Source organism: Cydia fagiglandana, chromosome 1 (genome assembly GCF_963556715.1).
Source record: "Cydia fagiglandana chromosome 1, ilCydFagi1.1, whole genome shotgun sequence".
Classification (NCBI taxonomy): Eukaryota; Metazoa; Arthropoda; class Insecta; order Lepidoptera; family Tortricidae; genus Cydia; species Cydia fagiglandana.
In genome coordinates, this window is record NC_085932.1 from 4,122,139 (window position 1) to 4,146,690 (window position 24,552).

At 40.3% G+C, this 24,552-nt stretch overlaps 1 protein-coding gene across 1 annotated transcript in view; it reads left to right on the forward strand.

Moving 5' to 3' along the window:
• Nucleotides 1-24,552, forward strand: part of LOC134679824 (ATP-binding cassette sub-family C member 10) — a 33,078-nt gene that overhangs the window by 7,098 nt on the left and 1,428 nt on the right. Inside the window, exons 8-22 of the mRNA XM_063538727.1 lie at nucleotides 4,388-4,507; nucleotides 5,944-6,126; nucleotides 6,503-6,698; nucleotides 8,934-9,056; nucleotides 9,479-9,592; nucleotides 9,842-10,021; nucleotides 10,303-10,442; nucleotides 10,934-11,419; nucleotides 11,607-11,739; nucleotides 12,067-12,240; nucleotides 13,749-13,955; nucleotides 14,856-14,983; nucleotides 15,272-15,363; nucleotides 18,572-18,766; nucleotides 23,751-23,982. Coding sequence (XP_063394797.1) covers nucleotides 4,388-4,507; nucleotides 5,944-6,126; nucleotides 6,503-6,698; nucleotides 8,934-9,056; nucleotides 9,479-9,592; nucleotides 9,842-10,021; nucleotides 10,303-10,442; nucleotides 10,934-11,419; nucleotides 11,607-11,739; nucleotides 12,067-12,240; nucleotides 13,749-13,955; nucleotides 14,856-14,983; nucleotides 15,272-15,363; nucleotides 18,572-18,766; nucleotides 23,751-23,982 — 2,703 coding nt within the window. The remainder of the gene's footprint in view (nucleotides 1-4,387; nucleotides 4,508-5,943; nucleotides 6,127-6,502; nucleotides 6,699-8,933; nucleotides 9,057-9,478; nucleotides 9,593-9,841; nucleotides 10,022-10,302; nucleotides 10,443-10,933; nucleotides 11,420-11,606; nucleotides 11,740-12,066; nucleotides 12,241-13,748; nucleotides 13,956-14,855; nucleotides 14,984-15,271; nucleotides 15,364-18,571; nucleotides 18,767-23,750; nucleotides 23,983-24,552) is intronic.

The following is a 24,552-nucleotide window of genomic DNA, read 5'->3' on the forward strand; positions in this document are numbered from 1 at the left end:
GAAAAAATTGTTTATTTGGATTAAAACATTTCACAATTCACAATTAGTTATGCTTGTAATCTCCTAGTAAGTATTGTAAAATACTTGTGACAGAAGACCCCGCTACTAACTATTAAGGTTTTATAAAAATAGTAGTAACCGAACATATCATTACAAAATATTTAGGTGAAGGTATTAAGTATGAACTTAAGGTAAAGTAAAGTTTAACATACCATTTATATTATAATTAAAATTTAATTTAATAATTACGATATTATGTTGAAAGATTAGTGCACTCAAAACAATTAATTTACAAAATTTAGTTAAGACGTGTGTGTGTGTGTGTGTGTGTGTGTGTGTGTGTGTGTGTCTGTGTGTGTGTCTGTGTGTGTCTCTCTCTCTGTGTGTGTGTGTGTGTGTGTGTGTGTGTGTGTATGTGTGTGTGTGTGTGTGTGTGTGTGCGTGCGTGCGTGCGTGCGTGCGTGCGTGCGTTCGTGTGTGTGTGTGTGTGTGTACGTGTATTTGGTATAAATATGTATCGAGATAATATTATTTATACTATTATACAAGTAGGCAGAATGGTAAACAAATTGCCTTTTGGCGAAAAGTGATTTTGTGTTAGAAGGGACAACTACTTTACCTTTTCTTCTTTGTGTTGATGTAGGTGGTATATAAATTAGAGTCCTATGTAATTTTAGGGTCGTGTTCAAAATATATAATTTTCTTACGCTCAGCAGTTTACACTCATTGTATAGTTCAGCTGTTGGGTACCTATATGATTTAGAGAACATCACTTTAAGTAAACATCTTTGTCCCCTTTCAGTATCGATAAACTTGGATTTGTTTGCTCCAGAGTTGGGCAAAAATTAACTTGAATAAGAATAAGAATAAAAACAGAAATTTTATTCTTATTCCAATCGATTTGAATAAGAATTATTCCTGCACTCGTTATTTTAGAATAAAATGAAAGTGAATACAGTGAAACCTGGTTAATTGGCACCTGGATAAATGGAAAACCTCAATAATTGCAACCAAAAGTCCGGTCCCGGTCCCTTGAGACCAAAAGGCCTCTATAATTGAAATTTTGGAACCTCTATAATTGCAATTTAGATTTTAGTGCTTTTCGTAATTTTGCCTCTGTAATTGACCACATCGCAAATTAAGACCTCTATAATTGACACTGTGCTAAAAAAAATCCGTTATTTTTGCTCTTTTTTTACCTCTATTATTGAAACGAGTCTTACTTATTACCTCTGTAATTGAAATAATGTAGTTGTAGACAGCAGAAACAATTTTTTAATAGCAATGATAATTTTATTTATATCTCCATCCAGAATTCAATTTATTTATTGGGTATCTATCACTGGCCTGTAGTAGGTGAAATAGTTTTGATCAATAAAAAACAAAGTATGCTTTTTACATTCTAATAAAACTTTATTCTACAATTCAAGGGAATTTTTTAAACCCAAATGATAAGAAAATAAAGTGGTAATTAATGTAGTGTAAAAGTGCAAGTATAGAGAGAAGCAATATACACCAGACCAGAAACCCAGAACGTAAGCGTGTAAATCTACTTTAAATGGTTTTTGCACCTCCATAAAAGAAATTTGTCAGAACGCAACCTCTATTAATAAAAACCTCTATAATTGACACAACAATTTTTTGAACCTCGTTAATTGACACGACCTGCTTAAATGAAAAACCTGGTTAATTGACAAAAACTGGCCGGTCCCTTGAGATTGCAATTATCCAGGTTCCACTGTAATTCATGTCACTTTTATTTTAAATTAAGAATAAAAAACGGAATAATTATTCCAGTTGTAGGATTATTTTAAATAACGTTTTATTCAATTAAAATGTTATTCTGAATTAAGTTAACTTTTGTAGGACAATTGGTTATAGTTTGTGAAATGAATTTCACCCCTTTTCAATGGTCGGATTGATTTGAATTTTTTTAGCGTAAATAGATTTTATTGTGATAGATAAGTAAATTTTTTGGTGCCTTCGAAATGGTGATAATAATTTGATAATGAAGCTAAATTGCGATTTTCTATGATGGTTCAATGTATATTCCTTTGCGTATTAAGTACATATTTAGTTTATTATTCCTATCAACCTTAAGCCTTGAGGTCTTACGTATGATATGTCTTTCACACCTACGGAAAGTGAATGAGATAGTAAATAATAGCAGGTAAGAAAAGAGTTCACGCTTATCGCTAGATTTGCAGAAAGTCGCAGGTCGCAGCATGAATTGTATTGAATTATTTGGCGTGTTTCCACTTGAGACCGTCATTTATTACTCATTGGCAATAACAATAGGATTAAGTCGTGTCGTGGTGAATTGTGAGCATTTGCTAAACACGTGCGGCAGGCGGTGTGTCAAACGATTTTAATACCTAATGCAAATATTAAATATCAGAAGGACTTTTAAAAACCACACACAAGTCTCGGTAGAGTTAGACCAAGAAAAGTCTGCAGCGATTTTGATAGCCCACGCAGTGCATGTGTTACTTATACGTCATAATTTCATCATGGCTGGAGGAGGCGGCCGAGGTGGCGCGCGTGCAGGCCCAAACGGAGATGGCGAGATGACCTGGACAGCTTCCTGAACAACTGGCCGGAGGAAGCACCAAATCGGGAGTCGTGGAAATTAAGGGGAGAGGCCTTTGCCCAGCAGTGGGACACTGAAATAGGCTAGGAAAAATTTTTTTTTTTCATAGAAGTTTGACATTTAAAATAACACTTGCACTGCGACGGGCTATCAAAATCGTTGCAGACTTTTCTTGGTCTAACTCTAGTAACTCGGACCCTGAAACTACTAAACATAATTCGAAAACAGGAAAAAATCATGAGTGTATTCCCCATTTGTTCCTACCCCACGTGACCGCCGCGATACATGAGGCGGGGACGTATGGGAATAATTTATATGAAGCGCCTATTCACATCTGTGCCCGGCGGGGAGAAATAGGAATACACCATATCGAGCCATTTCTCATCATACCTTTAAAAACATCTTTTTTTATTTGTTACACTATTTTAGGTACAGTGAGCCATTCAAGAGTTTCGCTATCCACCATCCGATCAGATCAGCTGATTTGTACCTGATGATTTAGTTATCACATTAAAAGCAATACGGGTACTAATACCAAGACTATGTGGCAGTAAATTAAATTTGTAAGATTTTATTCCATAAAAATCGGTATAAATTAGAGAAGAAACTACTATTATTTACTTCTATCTATACGTAACGCCTAAACGGCACTCGGACTAGATATTTAATCCAGGAATATTATTTAGAATATAAAATCATGATTACATTCATTGGATTAAGAATAAGATTATTCTTATTCAATTTTTTCACATACGAATTATTCCCGGCCAAAATTATTTGAATAATTTTGACGGGAATAAAATCAACATGATTTTATTCTTAGAAATTCTTATTCAAATAATGATTTTATTCTTGAATGCCCAACACTGGTTTGCTCCACCCCAAACTGGGATACAATATGTCATGACGGATTGAGCTAACGTAATATATAGTTGTTTTTCTTAGAGGTAATGTGCTTTAGTATTTTAAATATCCATATTAACTTTCTGATTCTATTATTAATGTATTCAATATGATTGTGCCAAGATAGTCGCTGGTCGAGAATTATCCCAAGGTATTTTGTGAAAGTAACCTTATCAATTGTGTTACAATTGCAATTTGATAGATCTATTTGACAACAATCATGTATTCTTAAACTAAAAGTAGGAGGTGGTTGAGTACTTACGTATTTTGTAAAGCAAATATAGTTTGTCTTAGCCACATTAAGTGTGAGAAGGTTAAATTTTAGCCACGAAGATATTTTTTGTAGTCCTTTTTCCGCCTGACTAAACACAGCCTCCCATGTATTGTCTGATATTAGTATTTACTTTATACGTATTCGATCGCCGGGCCTATCACGCCGGTCCTAGTGTGCGCTTTTACCTCTCACATCTGTAATAATATCTTGCGCGTCAATAAAGAGCCCTGGTGGCCTAGCGGTAAGAGCGTGCGACTTTCAATCCGGAGGTCGCAGGTTCAAACCCCGGCTCGTACCAATGAGTGTTTCGGAACTTATGTACGAAATATCATTTGATATTTACCAGTTGCTTTTCGGTGACGGAAAACATCGTGAGGAAACCGGACTAATCCCAATAAGACCTAGTTTCCTCTATGGGTTGGAAGGTCAGATGGCAATCGCTTTCGTAAAAATTTGTGCCTACGTCAAATCATTAGTTGTCAAGCAGACCCCAGGCTCCCATGAGCCATGGCAAAAATACCGGGATAACGCGAGGAAGAAGAGAAAGAGACCTGTAATAATATCTTGCACGACCATTAAATCCCCGTTCATATAAAGACTAAATTGAAAACATTTACCAGGTGTTTACAACAGTGGCTCTGATCAACATGCTGATCGCGCCGCTGAACGCGTTCCCGTGGGTGCTGAACGGGCTCACTGAGGCCTGGGTGTCCATCAAGCGGATACAGAAACTATTAGACGTGAGTAATAGTACATTATTGCAGAGGCCGGGAAAGGGCAATTCGTGGATGAGTTTCGATTTTGTCGGACGACGCGAAGCGGAGTCCGACAAAGAAGACGAATCCACGAATTGCTATTCCTGCCGAGGCATATATAGTGCTTTTCTCCAAACATGCGAGGAAATAAGCTAAAATAATTATTATTTAAGCATCAAGCATCACTCAAATCAAACCTTCACATCCAAAATGTCAAAAACAATTTCCCTCTTTAATTAATTTTAAAAAGTTAAAGGCACAAACTTATTCTGCCATTCAGTACCATTCAATATTCGTTCATTCAATATAATTGCGCAATATAGTTTGTCAAACCAACTTTTCAGTCAGTAAGAACCAGGAAAACTACACCCATCCTTTTCTTTTGGGTGCTAGTACTAGTGTAAGACAAAAATAGTATGATTCTCTTTGTCTATGTTTGAAATGAGAAAGTCCTTTGACAAACTATGTAAGCTTTATGAACACGGATGAGATTTTAAAAAAATATAAAAATAATCTTTGATTTTATTAAGCAGTATTCGCACGATCATACACGTGAAATGATAGCTGATCGGGTCGTGTAGAAGCGGCTCGCGGCAATAATAATTGGCTGTTTGCGTTTTTTATTATTAAAAAGAAAAAAACACTACAGTAATAAGTTATTACTGTAGTGTTTTTTTACTTCCCGTCCGCTAGAACAGGACAGCGATAGTTTGATGTTTTTTAGTTAGAGTTTGACATTAACGAAGAACTTCCCGTACTATTTTTGCTACAGTAAGGTGAACATTTCCGAGCATATTGGAGAAAACTTTATTATTTCATATTTATAAGTTAAAGCGAAAAGCGGCAAGTTGAAAAAAGTGAGCGCAAAAGATAGAGCATCTGTAAATTTTTAATTACACAAACGGGTCTACCGCGATATAAGGGTAAAAACAATGAAATTATATCGCGGTAGACCCGTTTTGTGTAATTAAATATGTGTACAAAACGCGAGAGTTTAAAGTGTAGATTTAAATCTACACTTTAAAAATCATTTTTTTAAATCTGTAGATTTAAAAAAATGATTTTTATTTTACTAAATAACGTCATAGCTACAGTCCAAAACGCAGACATATTCGCAGACAAGTGGCCGTCCTTACAACGTAGTATCAGGATTTTATTAAACTCTACCTTACTTAATATCAGGATTTTTTTAAATCTCTACCTACGGAACTTAGTACTACATATGTATGTTTAATTTAAGATTCTAAAGATAGTTCGAAAAGTGTATACATGTTTATGATACTGATGTACTAACAGTATAAGTGTCTTGGCATCCTGCAGCTGTAAACTTATACCAAGGGTTTGTTTGGATAAAGAATTAGCTGGACTGGTTAGCCCAGTATGTACAAAAATGTCACTCACTCGTAAAATATCTGTTTTAGCTCCCAGACATGGACCCGGAGCGTTACTACGACAAACTGAACACGAATCGCAACGAAGACAACATGTTCATGATAAACAACGCAACCTTCGCCTGGGCCAAGCCGCCCGAGCGCAGGACACCCCAACCGAGTAGAAGAGGCAAGGGCAAGGCCAAGAAGAAACAGTCTAAGAGGAACATTCAGGTAGTCCTACAATTTATACCGCACCTTCCGGAAATGGATAGTTTAAACTAAGTAACTAAACTATTTTGACTCAGCGATCCAAAGATAATCTTGGCCTCCGAAACTGGAACTGTATACTACGAACCAGATTTTGTTGAGGGACCATTATATTGTGTTGACTATAAAATAAAACCATCATATAAAAAAAAAAGAAGGAGGTTCTCTATTTGTGGGAATGTTATCACAGACAGAAAGTCTTTTTAAGATAATCCTTTGAACTAAAATAGATTTGTTTTATCTTGAAATTCAACGTCTATAAAAAAAACTTCCTCTCTAATAGTTTCTGATGTTAAGGATCACTGCTCATTTGAATGAATATTTTTATTATTTTATGCAGGCCAGCGATTCGTCAAACGAAGTGGTGGAACACAGCGAACCATTCATGCTGCGCGACATATCGCTGGAAATCGAGCGAGGGGAGCTAATAGGCATCACCGGGAGCGTCGGCAGTGGGAAAACGTCCCTCCTGCACGCCATTATGGGGGACATGGTTAGGAAGAGTGGGGCTATACAGATCCCTGAGAGCCTTAACAGTGAGTATCCTTGATATACAGGGTGGCTCATTCAAATCGGTCAGTATGGGAATGTCTGAAACTATAAGACATACGAAGATTTGTTCTTAGGAACCATGTCACCGATTTTGATAAAAAGAAAAACTGCATTCATACATTTGAAAAAAAACTGTACCCAGCTCGGGAACCCGGTTGTTTTAAAAAAATAAACTTACACTTTTTCTATTTAAATATCGATTGTGTAGGTCTTAAGCTGTAAATGTCTCTAAGAAACATGATGTCTAAAATGAATAAAATGCATTGTTTTGACATACTTTAATTTATCATAGTAGGTGTTCGAAGTGACCACCGTTACAATATTCAACAAGTTCAGGCATGTAAAATTGTCTCTATGGCTGTTTGTATGTACCTCTCTACTTGTTACATACACCTTATCATGTGGCATTAGCATTGCATTAAATCTTTAAGGAAGTTTTGTTATCTACAGTAATCAAACACTTACAATCAATTGAAAAGCCCACTTAAAGTAAGTATGTAGATATTGTAGATAGAGAGACGTGTTAAACCTCATTTGAAAATGGAACGTCTCGGTGTGACTGGCCGCATAGCAATAAAAAGAAAGAAAAAAAAGAAAACTCGAGTGTCAAATGTTTTGGCGGGAACTGAAAATCAATGCTTCGGTATTTTTGTGCCTTTCGCTGTGTGGTTGGGAAAATGCGTTTTACAAACTCTGAGCACTTTGATTTATTGGAAGCTTACTTTAAAAATGACAGAAATTGCTCCCGTGCACTACATTGGTACCATATCAAATATCCGACACGTATTTTACCTACTCGTAAGATATTCATCAAAATTGTTCACAATTTGAAGACCCATGGAAGTTTTAAAAAGCCAAAAAAAGTAAAACCAAGAATATGTGATGAAAACATGGAAATTAACATTTTAACCTATTTTGAAGCAACATCAGATGCCTCCACCCGTAATGCAAGTCGTGATATTCCTGAAATTTCACGTCGGACTATTCAAAGAACCCTAAAGAAACACAAATACAAGTGCTACAAGAATGGACATTAGGTGCAGGCCTTACACGCAGGAGATGATATTAGACGACTTGAATTTTGCAATTGGATAAAAGAAACAATGGGTCTAGACAGACATTTTTTAAAGTACGTAATATTTTCTGATGAAACTCAATTTTCCAACAACGGAATGTACAATCGTAAAAATCATCACTATTGGAGTCGAGAAAATCCCTTACGAATGCACGAAGGACGCCGTCAAGTTAGATTCTCATTTAACTGCTGGGTCGGCCTACTCCACAATAAGGTACTCATGTTTAAAATTTATGATGGACATTTGGACAGATTCAAGTACCTTGCAATCTTAGAAGATCTTTTAGAGGCCGTAGGAGAAATGTCAGCAGAAGTAAGAGAACAACTTTATTTTCAACAGGACGGAGCACCGGCTCACAATAGTCGCATAGCAAGAGACTTTTTAAATGAAAACTTTCCGCAAAAATGGATTGGTACGAACGGCCCTATCAAATGGCCGGCGAGGTCGCCCGATTTAACGCCTCTAGACTATTTCTTGTGGGGTTACGTTAAGGATGAAGTTTACAAAATAAGCTATGACACCGTTGAAGACCTAAAAGCAGCCATAGAGTCAATTTTAACGCAAATTCACCACATGAAGATACAAAATGCAATAGTAAGATCTTTACCTAAACGTGTTGAATATTGTATTGAAAAAAAACGGTGGTCACTTCGAACACCTACTATGATAAATTAAAGTATGTCAAAACAATGCATTTTATTCATTTTAGACATCATGTTTCTTAGAGACATTTACAGCTTTAGACCTACACAATCGATATTTAAATAGAAAAAGTGTAAGTTTATTTTTTCAAAACAACCGGGTTCGATTCCCGAGCTGGGTACAGTTTTTTTTTCAAATGTATGAATGCAGTTTTTCTTTTTATCAAAATCGGTGACATGGTTCCTAAGAATAAATCTTCGTATGTCTTATAGTTTCAGATATTCCCATACTGACCGATTTGAATGAGCCACCCTGTATACCTTTTTGCAAGTAGTACTCTATAGTTATGTGTACGTCAACAGTAATCATTCACCCCAACTCTCCTACTGATACTTATACACGTCATCGTCCTACATTCGGCAACGGTATGATTAAAAGCTGTTGTGTCGAGATGTAGTCCTTCTAAAAATTAATTTGTCTAATTCTTATTTTAATTTTTAGGTTTCGGCTACGTGTCTCAGAAACCGTGGTTGATACGGGGAACAATCCGGGATAACATTTTATTCGGGAAACCGTACGACGAAACCAAATTCCAGGCAGTTGTGGAAGCTTGTGCTCTTACCGGTAAGTGAAAATTATTATTGAGTGGTTTTAGGTACCGTTTAGCTCAAACCCACTAAAATTAGTCAGTTTTTACCCCAGAAAGATTATATGATGCTCAGTTAAATGCTGATTTTGTAAGGCCCATTTATGCTGCAAATTCTCAAATACTATAGAATGTGTGATAGCTTTCAAGTGTCGGGTGTTATCGAATGGATTCGGGTCGTATGTGTGTTTTCGAAATATCTCGTCTGAAAAGTCTGCTCATGACTTGTCTTCTATTACCTAATGGCTGACATTTTGTGAGATGATGGATGCTAGGCTGTCAACTGTTGTTGTGTAGTTTTAAGCTGTTAATATATATTTGATGACGTATTGGTTACGACGGTTGTAATGTTATGTAAATATGTTTGAAAAAAAAAGAAAATGAGCATGAATGTTGACAGAGGACCTGAACGTGCTGGGCTGGGGCGCGCACGTGGGCGAGGGCGGCTGCGCGCTCAGCGGCGGCCAGCGCGCGCGCATCGCTCTAGCAAGAGCCGTTTATCAGGACAAGCAAGGTAACTACAAACTATGCGCGTCATTTGACTTTTCTAAATCAAGAGTGAATGGTTCTTTGAGGCCATTTGCTATCATAACGTTAATAATTTGGTGCAATATTTCTACTTTGAAGTAATGATCGCGAAAAATCAAAAGTGGTCATCACTTTTGATTTTACATTCTTTATAATCATGGAAAAATGTAGGACAACTTTCAAATGTCAAATAATCATAAATCTTTTCTAATCTATACTTTTCTGTGTGTTGCAGTGTATCTACTAGACGACATATTCTCCGGCGTGGACACGCGCGTAGCTCAACACATCATGCAGCGCTGCGTGCTGGGCTTGCTGAAGCGAACAACGCGAATACTGGTGTCACCATCGCCGCGCATACTCGCGCGCTGCTCACGAACGGTGCTTGTACATGACGGCCGCATAGAAGCGTTGGGTAAGTAACTACGATATTATGGCAGGGTCGCCATGTAAGTACACTGTAACATTTGAAACACAGCTAGCCCTAATAAGGGTTAATATACAGTTTAAAGCAGGTAAATAATGTGAATGCCTTCTTCAATAACTGGGCACGATTTCTTAGTATCTTTTAACGATTTGCCATAATGAAGGCTTTTGTCAACCGATCTGTCTATGGAACACGTCCATCTGCGTTGGACTATTATTACTATATGTCACTAAACGATAATGTCGGAATATTATTGTTTTTTTAATCAGGGCCTCCAGAAGCGGTGCTAAGTGAGATCGAGGAGTTCCTCCCGAGCGACTCAGATGCATTCGAAGAGGAGCCTCCCAAGGCCATCGCGCCCGCACCGGACAATCAAGACAGTGTCAGTCGAAACAGCTTGGACGAGGATGTAAGTTCTATTAATAACCTTATGGACTTAGAACGCAGTACGTTTTTGTATCAAGTATCGCCGCAAGCAGAGGAAATCGAATCTCGCTATAGTCTTCTATCCTCCGCTGAAATGGAAATTCGGATGACAGTCGTTTTCGCAATACGTCTGCACTCACCTTTTGAACCCGTGCTCCACTAAGACGTAACCATTAAATAAATACCTTAATTACCACTACATAGTTTGTTGTTTACAAATACTTTATTCTGTTTACGTTTAGGAATAAAATAAATGTATAAAAACGTCTCTCCATTCATTTTAATCTAGAAACAGTTGAAAACGAATGTTGTTGTTGCGAATAAATTAGTTATGTTCCTTTGGAAATTATAAAATCAAAGCATGACAAATAATTGATTTGGTGCCGTGACCAGGATTATTATTGTATCTCGTTTTATGGCGTAATTGGTTAGTAGTTATGGGGCAGGCTTTTACATATATTTTTTTTATTCTAGGAAGCGATGTCGGAAGGCACAGTCGGCTGGTGGGTGCTGGGCCTGTACCTCCGCTCCGTCGGTTTCTTCCTCTCCGTAGCCATCATTCTCTCCCTCATCCTCATGCAGCTCTCCCAAAACTTCACCTTCGTGTGGCTCACCTTCTGGGTGCGCAACAAATCGCGCAACATTACCGAGACCACCGCCCACGAGAACACAACCACTTTAGACCACGGATTTAACGCTATCGACACAGTTATTGACACGATAATGAACATGTCACAACAGTTTATCAGCCACTTAGATCGCAACGTTACGCCAACTATAAGACTTCAAGCGCCAGCGAATGTGACGCCGAGTTATGACGATGACTTCTATTTGGAAGTGTATTTTGGACTAGCGGGGTTAAATTTGTTGTTTACGGTGATGCGAGCGTTCCTGTTTGCTTACGGCGGCGTGCAAGCGGCCACTAGGATACATAAGATCCTTCTTAGAGTCGTGACAAAGGTAAGCAACCTACTAGTAAATCATAATTTATGATCACTTTTACGAATTGCTTGATGTTTTTGTTTTTAGACCATTTTACAGAGTAAAACTGTAATACATTAACAATGGAGGCATTTTGTCATTTTTTGAATGTAGGTATAAATTCAATTTACATTGGTACATTTATCATTTTATCCCGTTGTTTTAGGCGAAAATAAAATTCTTCGACGTGACCCCGACGGGGCGGATTCTCAATCGCTTCTCATCTGACACGTATACAGTTGACGACTCGCTGCCATTTATTATGAACATATTTTTAGCTCAAGTATTCGGTTTAGTAGGTAAGTCAAAATCGGTTTATTACCATTAAGCTCATTTTACTGTCTCACTCACATATTTTTTTGTCTTCACGTATCTGGCGCGATATATTTCAGTGAGCCTAGGTCACCAATGCAAGTGTTAACAGGGCATGAGCAGCATTCGCATTGGCTGGGGTGCGTGAGTGAAGAAAAATACGTGAGTTAAACCGTAAGATTACTTTAATGTTAGTACTACTCAGTTTAAATTCGACGGTTTATTACTATTTGTCTTTTCAATAGATCTTGCATTGTAAAGTAAACTCTCCTAACGTTAATTTAAAGTTAATTTTTGAATGTTTGTCTACTCAGGGGCGGTGGCAGTGACTGTGTATGGGCTTCCGTGGCTTCTAGCGGGCGTGGTTCCCGTGGCATTCATATACTACCGGTTGCAGCGTTTATACCGCGTCACATCTCGACAACTTAAGCGGCTGCAGAGCGTTACTCTATCACCTGTGTACGCACATTTCAACGATACGCTAGAAGGTATAAAATTTTCCCGTTTTGAAGGGCATATGGAAATCGTCAATGTCAGCGTGCTTGCGATTGTGATAAATTGATTATGCTGCTTAACACTCGCTAAGATAGATCAAATGCAGCGCGTTACCTCCTTAGGTATGGCCCTCTATGGCCCTTGCCATAGAACGCCGACATACATTTTTATACCAATTTATGACGGTAGGTGTCAGCGTCGAGCGTGCGTTTCAGAGGTGTTAGTGTGTAGTCTTCGAGCAATAAAATGCGTTTAGATATTTTAGGGTCCAAGGAGCCTTCTTTTATGTGCAAAAGTCCAACTGTCTGATATGAAACGGCTACTAGTTATTACTTGTAAACTTATTATATATCTACTTGGTGTCCGATATTTAACTGTCAATTAGTTCAGTCATTATACAGGGTGTCCCAGAATTCGACGTCAAGCCGTAAACGGATGATAGACCAAGTCATAACAGTTATCATAAAAATACAAAAAAAAATCCAACTCATGTTCTTTAAAAATTATGGTCACTTTAAAAATTCACTTAAAAATCCACACCCTGTAATTATTCAAGATTACACAATAATAAAAAAAATAGAATAAATTATGGAATTTGTAGTAACAAGAGTTAAAGAACCATTACAGGTTGTGGATTTTTTTGTGAATTTTTAAAGTGACCATAATTTAAAAAAAAACATGAGTTGGATTTCTTTTTTGTATTTTTATGATAACTGTTATGACTTGGTCTATCATTCGTTTACGGCTTGACGTCGATTTCTGGGACACCCTGTAGATTTTGACCTGTGAATAATCAGTTCTTGGATTTTTTTTTTCGTAGGTCACTGGGAGTGTAAATTCAAAAAGTAGACTGAATCAGGCTCCTGTGTATATTCGAAAAACGGTTTTTCTTGAATAACTCGGCCATTTTGGATTTTACAGTAAAACCGTGAAAACAAAAATTGTAGGAAATTTGATTCTCTACAACTTTGTTTATCTTCATTTATGCCGTAAAGCGTGGAACATAGGAGATAATGATAATATTTGGAATTTGTCGTGTTTCTCAGGTTTAATTTCCAAAATATCGATATTGGGGGAAAAAAGGTGGGAACCAAAATTGTTCAGAATTTGATTCTCTACAAGTTTAGTCCTCTTCATTTATGCCGTAAAGTTGAAAATAAACGAGATGATGAAAATATTTTGAATTCGTCGCTTTTTTTAAATTTAATTTTTCAAAATATCGATCCTAGAAGAAAAATTGTGAGGAACAAACTTGTAGAGAATCAAATTTCCTACAATTTTTGTCCTCGGGGTTTTACTGTAAAAACAAAAGTGGCCGAGTTATTCAAGAAAAACCGTTTTTCGAATATACACGAGCCTGATTGTCTACTTTTTGAATTTACACTCCCAGTGACCCCACCGGGGGACCTACGAAGAAAATCCAAGAACTGATTATTCACGGATAGGGTCGGTTTTTTGGATATAATGACTGGACTAAATGTAAAGTAAACGGTCCGTCCAGGTTTATCGACAATCCGCGCGCTGGGCGCGGGGCCGCGCTGGGCGGAACGCGGCGAGGAGCTGGTGGAGGCGTGGCAGCGCGCCGCGCTGTGCGGCGCCGCCGCCGCGCAGTGGCTCGGCCTGCGCCTGCAGGCGTGCGCCGGCGCCTGCGTGGCCGCCGCGGCGCTGCTGGCTGCCGTGCAGCGCGCCACTCATGCTTTAGATCCAGGTATGTATTTGTAGCAGGCGGTGGATCGCAGTGGCCGGTTTCTAGCCTGTACTGGCGGGTGTGTGGCAGCAACGGCGCTATTGGGTGCTTACACCGCGCCACTCGTGCTTTCGACCCCTCTCACCTTGTTCACGACATTCTAGCAGGTATTGACTGACGCAAACTTAGTTAGTCTCTCTTAGTTCCTAAATAGTCCTGCATATTCCTTGTACCTACTTGTTTTTATGACTGTTCAAAATATGATGTAAAAAAATATAGAATAGATTAAATTTGTGCAGCTTAGGTACTTATGAAATTTCAGCCGGGAGTTTGGCCCTGACAAAAAATATGACAGTCTGTAAAGTCAGTTTACGGACGATAATTTTGCGTGATAACTCATCAGAAATCATAAGAAAACATTACCGAACCGTTTACTTCGGGGAGTGTGCCCAAGAGCTACACGAGCTTATACCACCGTCCCCATTCTACCATCGGACTTTTAGACGCACGGCCGGTTTCCATCCTTACATGGTAGATATTCCACCAATTCGCACGAAGCGCTTTGCTTCTACTTTCCTTATGCGCACTGCCAAGGAATGGAATTCCCTGCCGGCGTCTATATTTCCGTGTTCTTATGACCCGGCAACCTTCAAATCAAGAGTGAACAGGCACCTTCTGGGCGAGCTCGCTCCATCGTAGGCCACGTCTACGCCTCGGCTAGTCTGTGGCCATGAGTAAGCCCATTCATAATAAAAAAAAAAACCATTACATTACGTAACATTACCATGGAGATCCGTCCACAACCTTACCATGGCGATTTGTCCACAACGTGATACTTTTTCGTGCATGCTACCGGTGTTCATCGATTTATAAGACGTTATCACGTCAAAAATAGTATGAAATCCATTATTTTCCGTTTAGGTCTGGTGGGTCTGGCGATCTCCTACGCGCTGTCCATGACGTCCATGCTCAGCAACGTGCTCAACTCCTTCACCGAGACCGAGCGCGAGATGATCGCCGTCGAGCGCGTCGGCGAGTACATTACACAGGTGGGATAGGCTATTATGCTATAAAAATATTATAAAAGTATAAAAGCGACTTGTTATTTGACTTATTTGTTAATTAAATCAGAGGTGTACAAAAACTTTTGACCCGGATACCATGCTTAAGCACTTAACCAGTATCGAGCAATCGCGATAGCCGATGGTTAAGCTTTTCCGAGGGTTAAAAGTAAGAGCTCGAAACTCAGATCCGGCCTGGCGGTCGTGTTTGAAAACTCTGTAATTAAATCGAAATACAGTACAATTGTACAGAGGGTATAATAGTTTTTTTTTTAGGTGGAGAGTGAGAAAATTGATGGCGAGCCTCCGCCGTACGGTTGGCCTTCGCAGGGAGTAGTCAGCTTCGAGGATGTCCATCTTAATTACAGGTAATACATTTATAACGTTGGTAAGTATGTATATTTACTTTGGTATTTTTCGACTCAATAAATAAAACAAAACATAAATGCTAGCATGTACATTTTTTATAAAACTTTTGTTAATTGGCGCAGTCAGTGGGATGCATCTATTTGCTTAAGTGTGTTTATAATTAAAAAGTTAAATTAACCTGCATCTTTTAAGTGAAGCGGCTAGTGGGATAGGTAACTTCATTCTAATGTATTGGTAATTTTTAACCGACTTCCAAATCTCAAAGAAGGAGGTTATCAATTCGGTTGTATGTTTTTTTTTTTTTTAATTTTTTATTTTTTTTATTTTTATGTTTGTTACTCCATATCTCCGTCATTACTAGATCGATTTTGAAAATTCTTTTTTTGATTGAATGTATATGCATACAGATTGGTCCCGTTTTTGTCAAAACCCAGTTCTGATGATGGGATCCATGAGGAATCGAGGGAACTCCTCAAATCTTAAAGGCATACATATAGTGATTTTTGGGTTTTTATCAACAAATCAAGCATATACATCCAAAAAAGTGACATTTGATGAAGTGGAACTGCTGATGATGATCAGAACGGAACTCTTTAACGACGCATAGTTCACGGTTGGCGATTTGTCCTCTTCGTTATGTTTGTTAAGCAAGTTAAGTTTTTAAGCCATATTTTTGTCAAGCTCGAGTTCTGATGATGGGATCCATGAGGAATCAAGGGAACTCCTCAAATCTTAAAGGCATGCGTATAGAGATTTTTGTATTCACACCAGAAAATCAAGCATTTTCATTAAAAACTGTTGCATTTGATGAAGTGGAACTGCTGATGATGACCAGAACAGAACTCTTCAACGACGCATAGTTCGTCGGTTGGCGATTTGTCCTCGTCGTTATGTTTGTTAAGCAAGTTAAGTTTTTAAGCCACATTTTTGTCAAGCTCGAGTTCTGATGATGGGATCCATGAGGAATCAAGGGAACTCCTCAAATCTTAAAGGCATGCGTATAGAGATTTTTGTATTTACATCAGAAAATCAAGCATTTTCATTAAAAACTGTTGCATTTGATGAAGTGGAACTGCTGATGATGATCAGAACAGAACTCTTAAACGACGCATAGTTCACGGTTGGCGATTTGTCCTCGTCGTTATGTTTGTTAAGCAAGTTTAGTTTTTAAGCCACATTTCTGTCAAGCTCGAGTTCTGATGATGGGATCCATAAGGAATCGAGGGAACTCCTCAAATATTAAAGGCATACGTATAGATTTTTTTGTATTTTCATCATAAAATCAAGCATTTACATTAAAAACTGTCGCATTTGATGAAGTGAAACTGCTGATGACGCATGGTACACGTTTGGTGATTACGAATTTCGATTTTGACTTGGACTGGGACCCGGACTCGGAGTCATACCCGGATCCGGTTCGGACCCGGACCTGGACTGGAATCCGGATTCGGACCCGGACTCGGAACCGGACTCGGACCCGGACTCGGATCCGGACTCGGACCCGGTCTCAGACCCGGATACGGACCCGGACTCGGACCCGAACCTTGACCCAGAAAACCACTATGATACCTTAACTAAATAAACAACTATGGTTACCTACCATAAATTAATGTAGGTATAAAGTACGATGATGCCAATCTTACTAGCCCCTCCCGCTTAAACCCCCGTACACCGCACGGCATGCGCCATTAAGTGGGTTAGGTTAGGTTTGAACTGCGATCCTCACAGAACCGAACAAGGATTAGGTTATGTTAGAACTGCGAGCCTTACAGAAACGAAATGCTACTTGAAAAGTGGGTTTGATTAGGTTCGAACTGCGAGCCGCACAGAACCGAACTGCTATCTGAGGAGTGGGTTAGGTTAGGCTAGAGGAAGGCGCGTCGAACCATCTGGCGCGCCTAGCGTGAAGGGCCTTCGGGCATTTGCGAAGGAGCCGCTCGTGGGCGGCTGCCGCCGGTGGGGTCGCGGATGAGTACGCAAGCGTCCCCGTAACCCCACCAATAGGGCGGCGAGGCGGTATATGGGGGGTTTTTTGTGGGTATACCGTGGGCCTCATTAGCCTAGTGAGTCTCACATAACCACTCGGGTCACCCCCCGCACCCGGGTGGTATGCGGAATGCATTTTCCTCCCTTAAAAAAAAAAAAAACTACGACTAGAACTACGACCCTCATGGCTCCTCTTCACGATGGGCCAACGCCGGCCACTCCAAGGGATGCGTTAGAGGGAGCAAGTGATATTGCTATCTCATTCTACCGCATGGCTGCGTCCCTTGGAGTGGCCGGCGTTGGCCCATCCTGTAGAGGAGCCATTATACAGAAGCGAAATGCTAGTAGAAAAGTGGGTGGTTTTACCTCCTTTTCTACATAGTGTACCATCTACAATAATCTTTCATCGGCCCCCATGGAAGTCGGTTTTTTTTTCTTAAAAATTATGATTACTTAATCTTCTTCTTACGGTGCCATATCCTATCGGATGTCGGCGATCGTCATGCGAAAGTTTTCTCTGTTTGCCGTTCTAGACAGAGGGGCGGCGTCCTTGGGATTGGACCGGTCCAATAACCTAATATTTTTACTCCATGATGTTCTAGGATTTAATATATGATAATATAATAATATTTCTCAAAAATGGACGGCAAAGTCGAATTTGCCGTCTAAAAAATAGGTCGCGAAGCGCGTAGTTTATGGTCAGTCAAAAATTAAAAAGTTAAAAACATTGCAGTCTCGATTTTGGGACTGCAATGTTGCATACAAATTCCATTATTTGTCGAGTTCCAAACTTTTTAAACGTTGAAATGGCCATATCAAATGAAGGCACAGGCCCATTAAACAGCCAAACAGATGATTAGTACCGCGACTATTTAGATGTCTCAAATAGGTTGGCGTATTTTTGGCAGAAAAATACACTTCTATTTTTTTATTAAAAAAAATAAAAAGGCGGCAATGGCTTTTTTCTGTCAAAATATATATGTAAGAACGTTGCTTTTGTAAAATATTTCTATGATATTTATATTTCTTGCACCATTTTTTTGAGAAAAGCACTATATATGACTCGGCTGGAAGGCTACTTGCTGGCTTCGGATTCAATTAAACGGACTCCCAAGGTCGTCCGTTTAAAACGAATCCTCAGCCTGCAAGTAGCTACTTCCGAGCCTCGACAATAATGTACTATAAATGCCTCCTTCAATTGAGCAACTTGTGTTATTTCAGTCGCGACGGTCGCGGCGCGGCGCTGCGCGGCGTCACGTTCGCGAGCTACCCGGGCGAGAAGCTGGGCGTGGTGGGCCGCACCGGCGCCGGCAAGAGCTCGCTGCTGCACGCCGTGCTGCAGCTGGCGCCCACCGCCGCCGGCCGCGTCGTGGTGGACGGCGTGCCTGTCCACACGCTGCAGCTTCACGCGCTCAGGTACAGACTGGATGGTGCACCGGTGAGCTCGCTGCTGCACGCTATCCTGCAGCTGGCGCCCACCGCCGCCGGCCGCGTCGTGGTGGACGGCGTGCCTGTCCACACGCTGCAGCTGCACGCGCTCAGGTACAGACTGGATGGTGCACCGGTGAGCTCGCTGCTGCACGCTATCCTGCAGCTGGCGCCCACCGCCGCCGGCCGCGTCGTGGTGGACGGCGTGCCTGTCCACACGCTGCAGCTGCACGCGCTCAGGTACAGACTGGATGGTGCACCGGTGAGCTCGCTGCTGCACGCTATCCTGCAGCTGGCGCCCACCGCCGCCGGCCGCGTCGTGGTGGACGGCGTGCCTGTCCACACGCTGCAGCTGCACGCGCTCAGGTACAGACTGGATGGTGCACCGGTGAGCTCGCTGCTGCACGCTATCCTGCAGCTGGCGCCCACCGCCGCCGGCCGCGTCGTGGTGGACGGCGTGCCTGTCCACACGCTGCAGCTGCACGCGCTCAGGTACAGACTGGATGGTGCACCGGTGAGCTCGCTGCTGTACGCTATCCTGCAGCTGGCGCCCACCGCCGCCGGCCGCGTCGTGGTCGACGGCGTGCCCGTGCACACGCTGCAGCTGCACGCGCTCAGGTGCACTACCTGTATTCTTTCTTGTATTGAGGTGTGAAAATCCCTTCTGAGACCTATGTCCCTGGTGAGGGATAACAAGATACACAGACCACCTCAACTACCAGACGGAGCACAAAAATCAATCGAGGTCACCCCACATATCCTCTCCCGTACAAATTTTGTATGTCAGAGCGACCGCTTATTTCAGCTGCGCCCACAATTAGGACCATCTCTCGGGTATTTTAAATATACATATTTATAATTATTAAGCTTTAGGGGTGTTCTTGGATTATTATCTATATAAATAATCGTGAACCGGTTTGACGGTAGACCTAAATGAAATTATGCTCAATCGAAAGAGCTTGAAAAAATATCACTTTTGAATCGAGAACATGTATCCGCAAAATTCGTATTGTCGAGTATTTTGCATTTAAAAGTGAAAAAATTTCGACAAAGAATGCAAATGTTCAATTTGTTGATTGTCATTTGACAGCGTTTGTTGCGTTTAGAAACTGCAAACATGCTTACAAGTTAGGTTGGTCGTTTTTTTTTTTTAATAAAGGCAAGACGAATATTACTGTTTATTTGATGACTCCGGTATGTATAATGGTTATTATTTGCATTAAGTTTCGTTTCATATGGATATGTATACCGGTATAATTATTACATTTTTTTTTAAGCCAGAACGTGCGATAGTCTGTTACGGCTTTTAAGACGATTGCAACACTGCCTAGACGTCAAACCATTCGTTCGGCTTTGGGGTGTTTTGAATTACTAATTTATTCGAAAATACGTGATAAAAACCTGTTAAATAGTGTATTGTGTCAATTGTGTGTGTTAACAATAAAAAATAGTCACCGAACATAGTGCAAAGTGCAAACGCCATCGTAACGTAACGAGATTTGAACTTCAAAGCGTTCCATGGGAGTATTGTGTTTAGTATAAACATCGGTCTCTCAGTTGTATTTTAATATTTCAGAATGGTTCCAAATATTCTTACATGTCAATTCACTACTAGCTACCTGGAAATGCAAGTGAAAGCAACCAACCTTGAAGCAGCTGTGATAAACTAATAAGTGAGCGAGATGAAAATGACGTTGTTCAAAGAAACTTTGAGTTTAAGTGCCAGCTGACTGTAAACAGTGCGAAACAGTGAAAAAGCTACAGTATATTGTGGACATATTTAATAACTGTGCTTTAGTTTAGACTATGAATCAAATTTGAGGTGTATCGGTGAATTGGAAAGTGAATAAAATCTAATAAGTTATCTCCGGAGTCAATGTAAGTTGAATATAAGATTAAATATAATAAGATATATAGATAGTATATATGTCGCAGTCAAAAGTGTGATCTGGTCAAAAGAACTTTTAACCGACAAAAACAGGCAAAACTGCTTTTGACTGAGCGTGTTGGTCAAAAGTAGTTTTACCTGAAAATCATTGATTAATAGTAATTGTGACTGTTACTATCAGTCAAATGTACTCTCAGAGATAGGTAGGTTAGGGTTATTTTTTTTTGCTACGCTCAAAAAATGAAACTGTTCCCAGAGTTTGGTAGGTTAGGGTTATTTTTTTTTGCTACGCCCTAAAAACGAAACTGCTACCAGAAATAGGTATGATTTTCAGGTAAAACTACTTTTGACCAACATGCTCAGTCAAAAGCAGTTTTGCCTGTTTTTGTCGGTTAAAAGTTCTTTTGACCAGTTCACACTTTTGACTGCAAAAGGTTGGGCTGGACATATGGCAAGGGAAGGTAAAGATAAGTGGGATAGAGAGGTAGCGGAATGGTATCCTAGAGATGGAGAAAGGAGAGAAGGAAACCAATAATGAGGTGGTCGGATGACATAAAGAAGCATGCGGAGCCGAATTGGATAGGGACGGCAAGGGATAGAGAGCTGGGGGAGGCCTATGCCAAAAAAGCAGACTGAAATAATTATTAAAAAGCAATGACATAAAAATTATTTAATAAAGTTACTAAGGAAAAAATATTGAAAAACTAATTGAGATAAATGAAATGTGAATTTATTTAAATGTAATATGTACTGAAATTTAATTTTTTGGGCAATAAAGGCTATTCTATCCTATTCTATTCTAATTTGACAGGTGACAACAAAAAAAACATTAATTCCTGCTAAAATTTCAGAGTCATAGTTAAGCGTAGTGCATAAGTATACTTGGAAAAATCCGACCTATGCCGCCGTGGATGGCCCGGTGGCAGAATGGCACAGGCACCTGCTGCAATAGCAGAGGACGCTGCTTTGATTCCAGCCTGGGGCACTGGAGGCCATAAGGCTGCTGTCCGTCTGTCTGTCACCAGGCTGTATCTCAAGATCTCATGAACCGTGATAACTAGATTAACTAGACAGTTTACATTTTCACAAATGATGTATTTCTATTGCCGCTATAACAACAAATACTAAAAACAAATTAAAGAAATATTTAAGCGGGGCCAATGAAATGAGTAAATTTTTATTAATATGTTTTAATATGACATGTTGGTGGCAAACAAGATACAAGGCTGTTAATGCCGATGGTAAGTGGGAGTTTAGACTAGACCTCTGCTTCTCCAAGGGACTCACATAGCTGACCGAGTAAATTTTTATTAATATGTTTTAATATGACATGTTGGTGGCAAACAAGCATACAAGGCTGTTAATGCCGATGGTAAGTGGGAGTTTAGACTAGACCTCTGCTTCTCCAAGGGACTCACATTGCTGACCGGTTACAAATCTATTACACTCATACTAGGGTACTGTACCTGACTAGGGTACCGTACCATACTAGGGTACCGTACCTGAAGGGTAACTAAAAACGGGAACCTATTAGCGATTCCGACTCGCACTTGGCCGGTTTTTCTTAGTAGGTATATGACATTTGTTTCAGTTTTACTTCATTGTCCGTCTGTCTGTCTGTCTGTCTGTCACCAGGCTGTATCTCATGAACCGTGATAGGCAGTTGAAATTTTCACAGATGATGTATTTCTGTTGCCGCTATAACAACAAATACTAAAAAGTATGGAACCCTTCGTGCGCGAGTCCAAATCACACTTGACCGGTTTGATATTTCAGGCTCCGTCACACAGGCGCGTTTCGCGTGCGGCGCGTGAGCGGGGCGCGCCGCTTTTTCATATAAAACGCTCAGGCCCGGCTCTGAAAACGCGCCGGTGTGACGGAACCTTTATTTCAGTTTACTCCACTGTCCGCCTGTCACCAGGCTGTATCTCATGAACCGTGATAGCTAGACAGTTGAAATTTTCACACATGATGTATTTCTGTTGCCGCTATAACAACAAATACTTAAAAGTGTTCCGTTCTTGATGGGTGAGTCCGACTCGCACTTATCCAGTTTTTTTTTTAACGAATTTAATATTAACGGATAGGCATTAATATTAAAGAATGAAATAGTAGTCATAATTTCCATACTTTCACTTTAGTGCCATGAAGGGTAGGTACAAAAGGGTTCCCTCTTTTGAGATTGGAAAGTGGGCTAGGTTATAAATGCGGCCTTCACAGAACTGATCTGCGACCAGAAAAGTGGGTCAGGTTAGAACTGTGATCCTTATAGAACCAAACTGCAACCAGAAGTGGGTTAGGTTAGGTTAGAACTGCGACCCTTACAGAACCGAACTGCTACTAGAAAAGCGGATTAGGTTTTTTTAATTACATATTTGTTTTTAGATATATCGGAATAGTAAATTTTTCGAATTATAATTGTATATTACGGATTTAAAGTTTTCTGAGATGAGATAGGTTTGTAACCGCCTTGATGAAGGTTTGAAGACTTTGAAGTCTAAAAGTAAATAATTACTTAATTCAAAATGAGTATTACCTATTACTATTATTTATTTTACCCGAGCGAAGCCGGGTTTTCATCTAGTAGAATATAAAATAGCATAGAATGCAACTCTATTGTGCTGGTGGATTCGTAGCATTTTACAAGTAAAATTGTACATATGTGTGGTGACCTCGTGCTCTTTGTAAACATTTCGTAATGCGGTGTCTGTGTAGTCTGTGACAAGATATCATCATCATTGAGGTGTGCAGTAAAGAGTACGTATTGTGTACGGTATACCACAGGAGTTCTTTCATTTCCGCGCGCAAAAATACAAGTAGGTATTCAAGACAAAAAGCGTGAATATAAGCGTGAGTAGTGTTGAAGGCATTCGTTTAAATACATAGATGCGGTACCAATTTATGTAACACTCGCTCGGGCTCCGGATACCTCAGGTGGAATATTTTATTTATGATCTCTCGGAATGAGAATTTTAGCCAATTTAATTCCAAATTTATATTTAAAATCGGGCTACCAACCACTGAAAGGGATTATCTCACGTTTACTTTTAATAAAGAGTACATTATATTCCATCCCCTCGTCAGGTCCCGGATAGGCATGATCCCGCAAGAACCGTTCGTGTTCACGGGCAGCGTCCGCGAGAACGTGGACCCGCTGCGCCAGCACTCGGACGCGGAGGTGTGGCGCGCGCTGCAGCGCTGCGGCGCCGAGGAGGCCCTGCGCGCGCGGGGAGGCCTGGCCGCGCCCGCCGCGCTGCTGTCCCGGGGGCTAGCACAGTTGCTGTGCCTTGCGAGAGCGCTGCTACAGAGAGCCAAGGTTAGTTTTAAACCGATACTAATAATGCGGAAATACTTATGGCTATGACCTTGCGGGCGAACGAAGGGTTAATCGCACCCGCCGCGCAGCTGTCACGCGACGTAGCGCAACTACTGTGCCTTACGAGTTACGAGGGCGCTACTGCAAAGAGAGGTTAGTTGTACTTGGATAGTCGTGTCCAAAGAGTAAAGTGAGTATAATGGGTGGTCGTGGCGCGAAGATATGTGGGGCTGGAGATACCATACTGGCGCGTAAGATAATGTCCTTACTTCGGTAGATCGATTCGAATACCTACCTGGCTAGCAGAGGACTATTGATATCGAAAAAAAAAAACATTATTTTACATATATCAGCTGAAAACCGTCCACTATTGGACTGGTGCTCCTGGTTGTGGTACTGGTGCTCGACACGGTCCCAATACATGTCATCTTGGAACTTAAGTCATTGTAAATAGAGGTGACACCAGGGTGTCATCTATTAGGCATTAGCATGTCGAGCACTAGTGCCACTACCTTATATTGCGGAGCGTTACTCATCAGTCTATTTTGATCTAAAAAAATCCAATTTAAT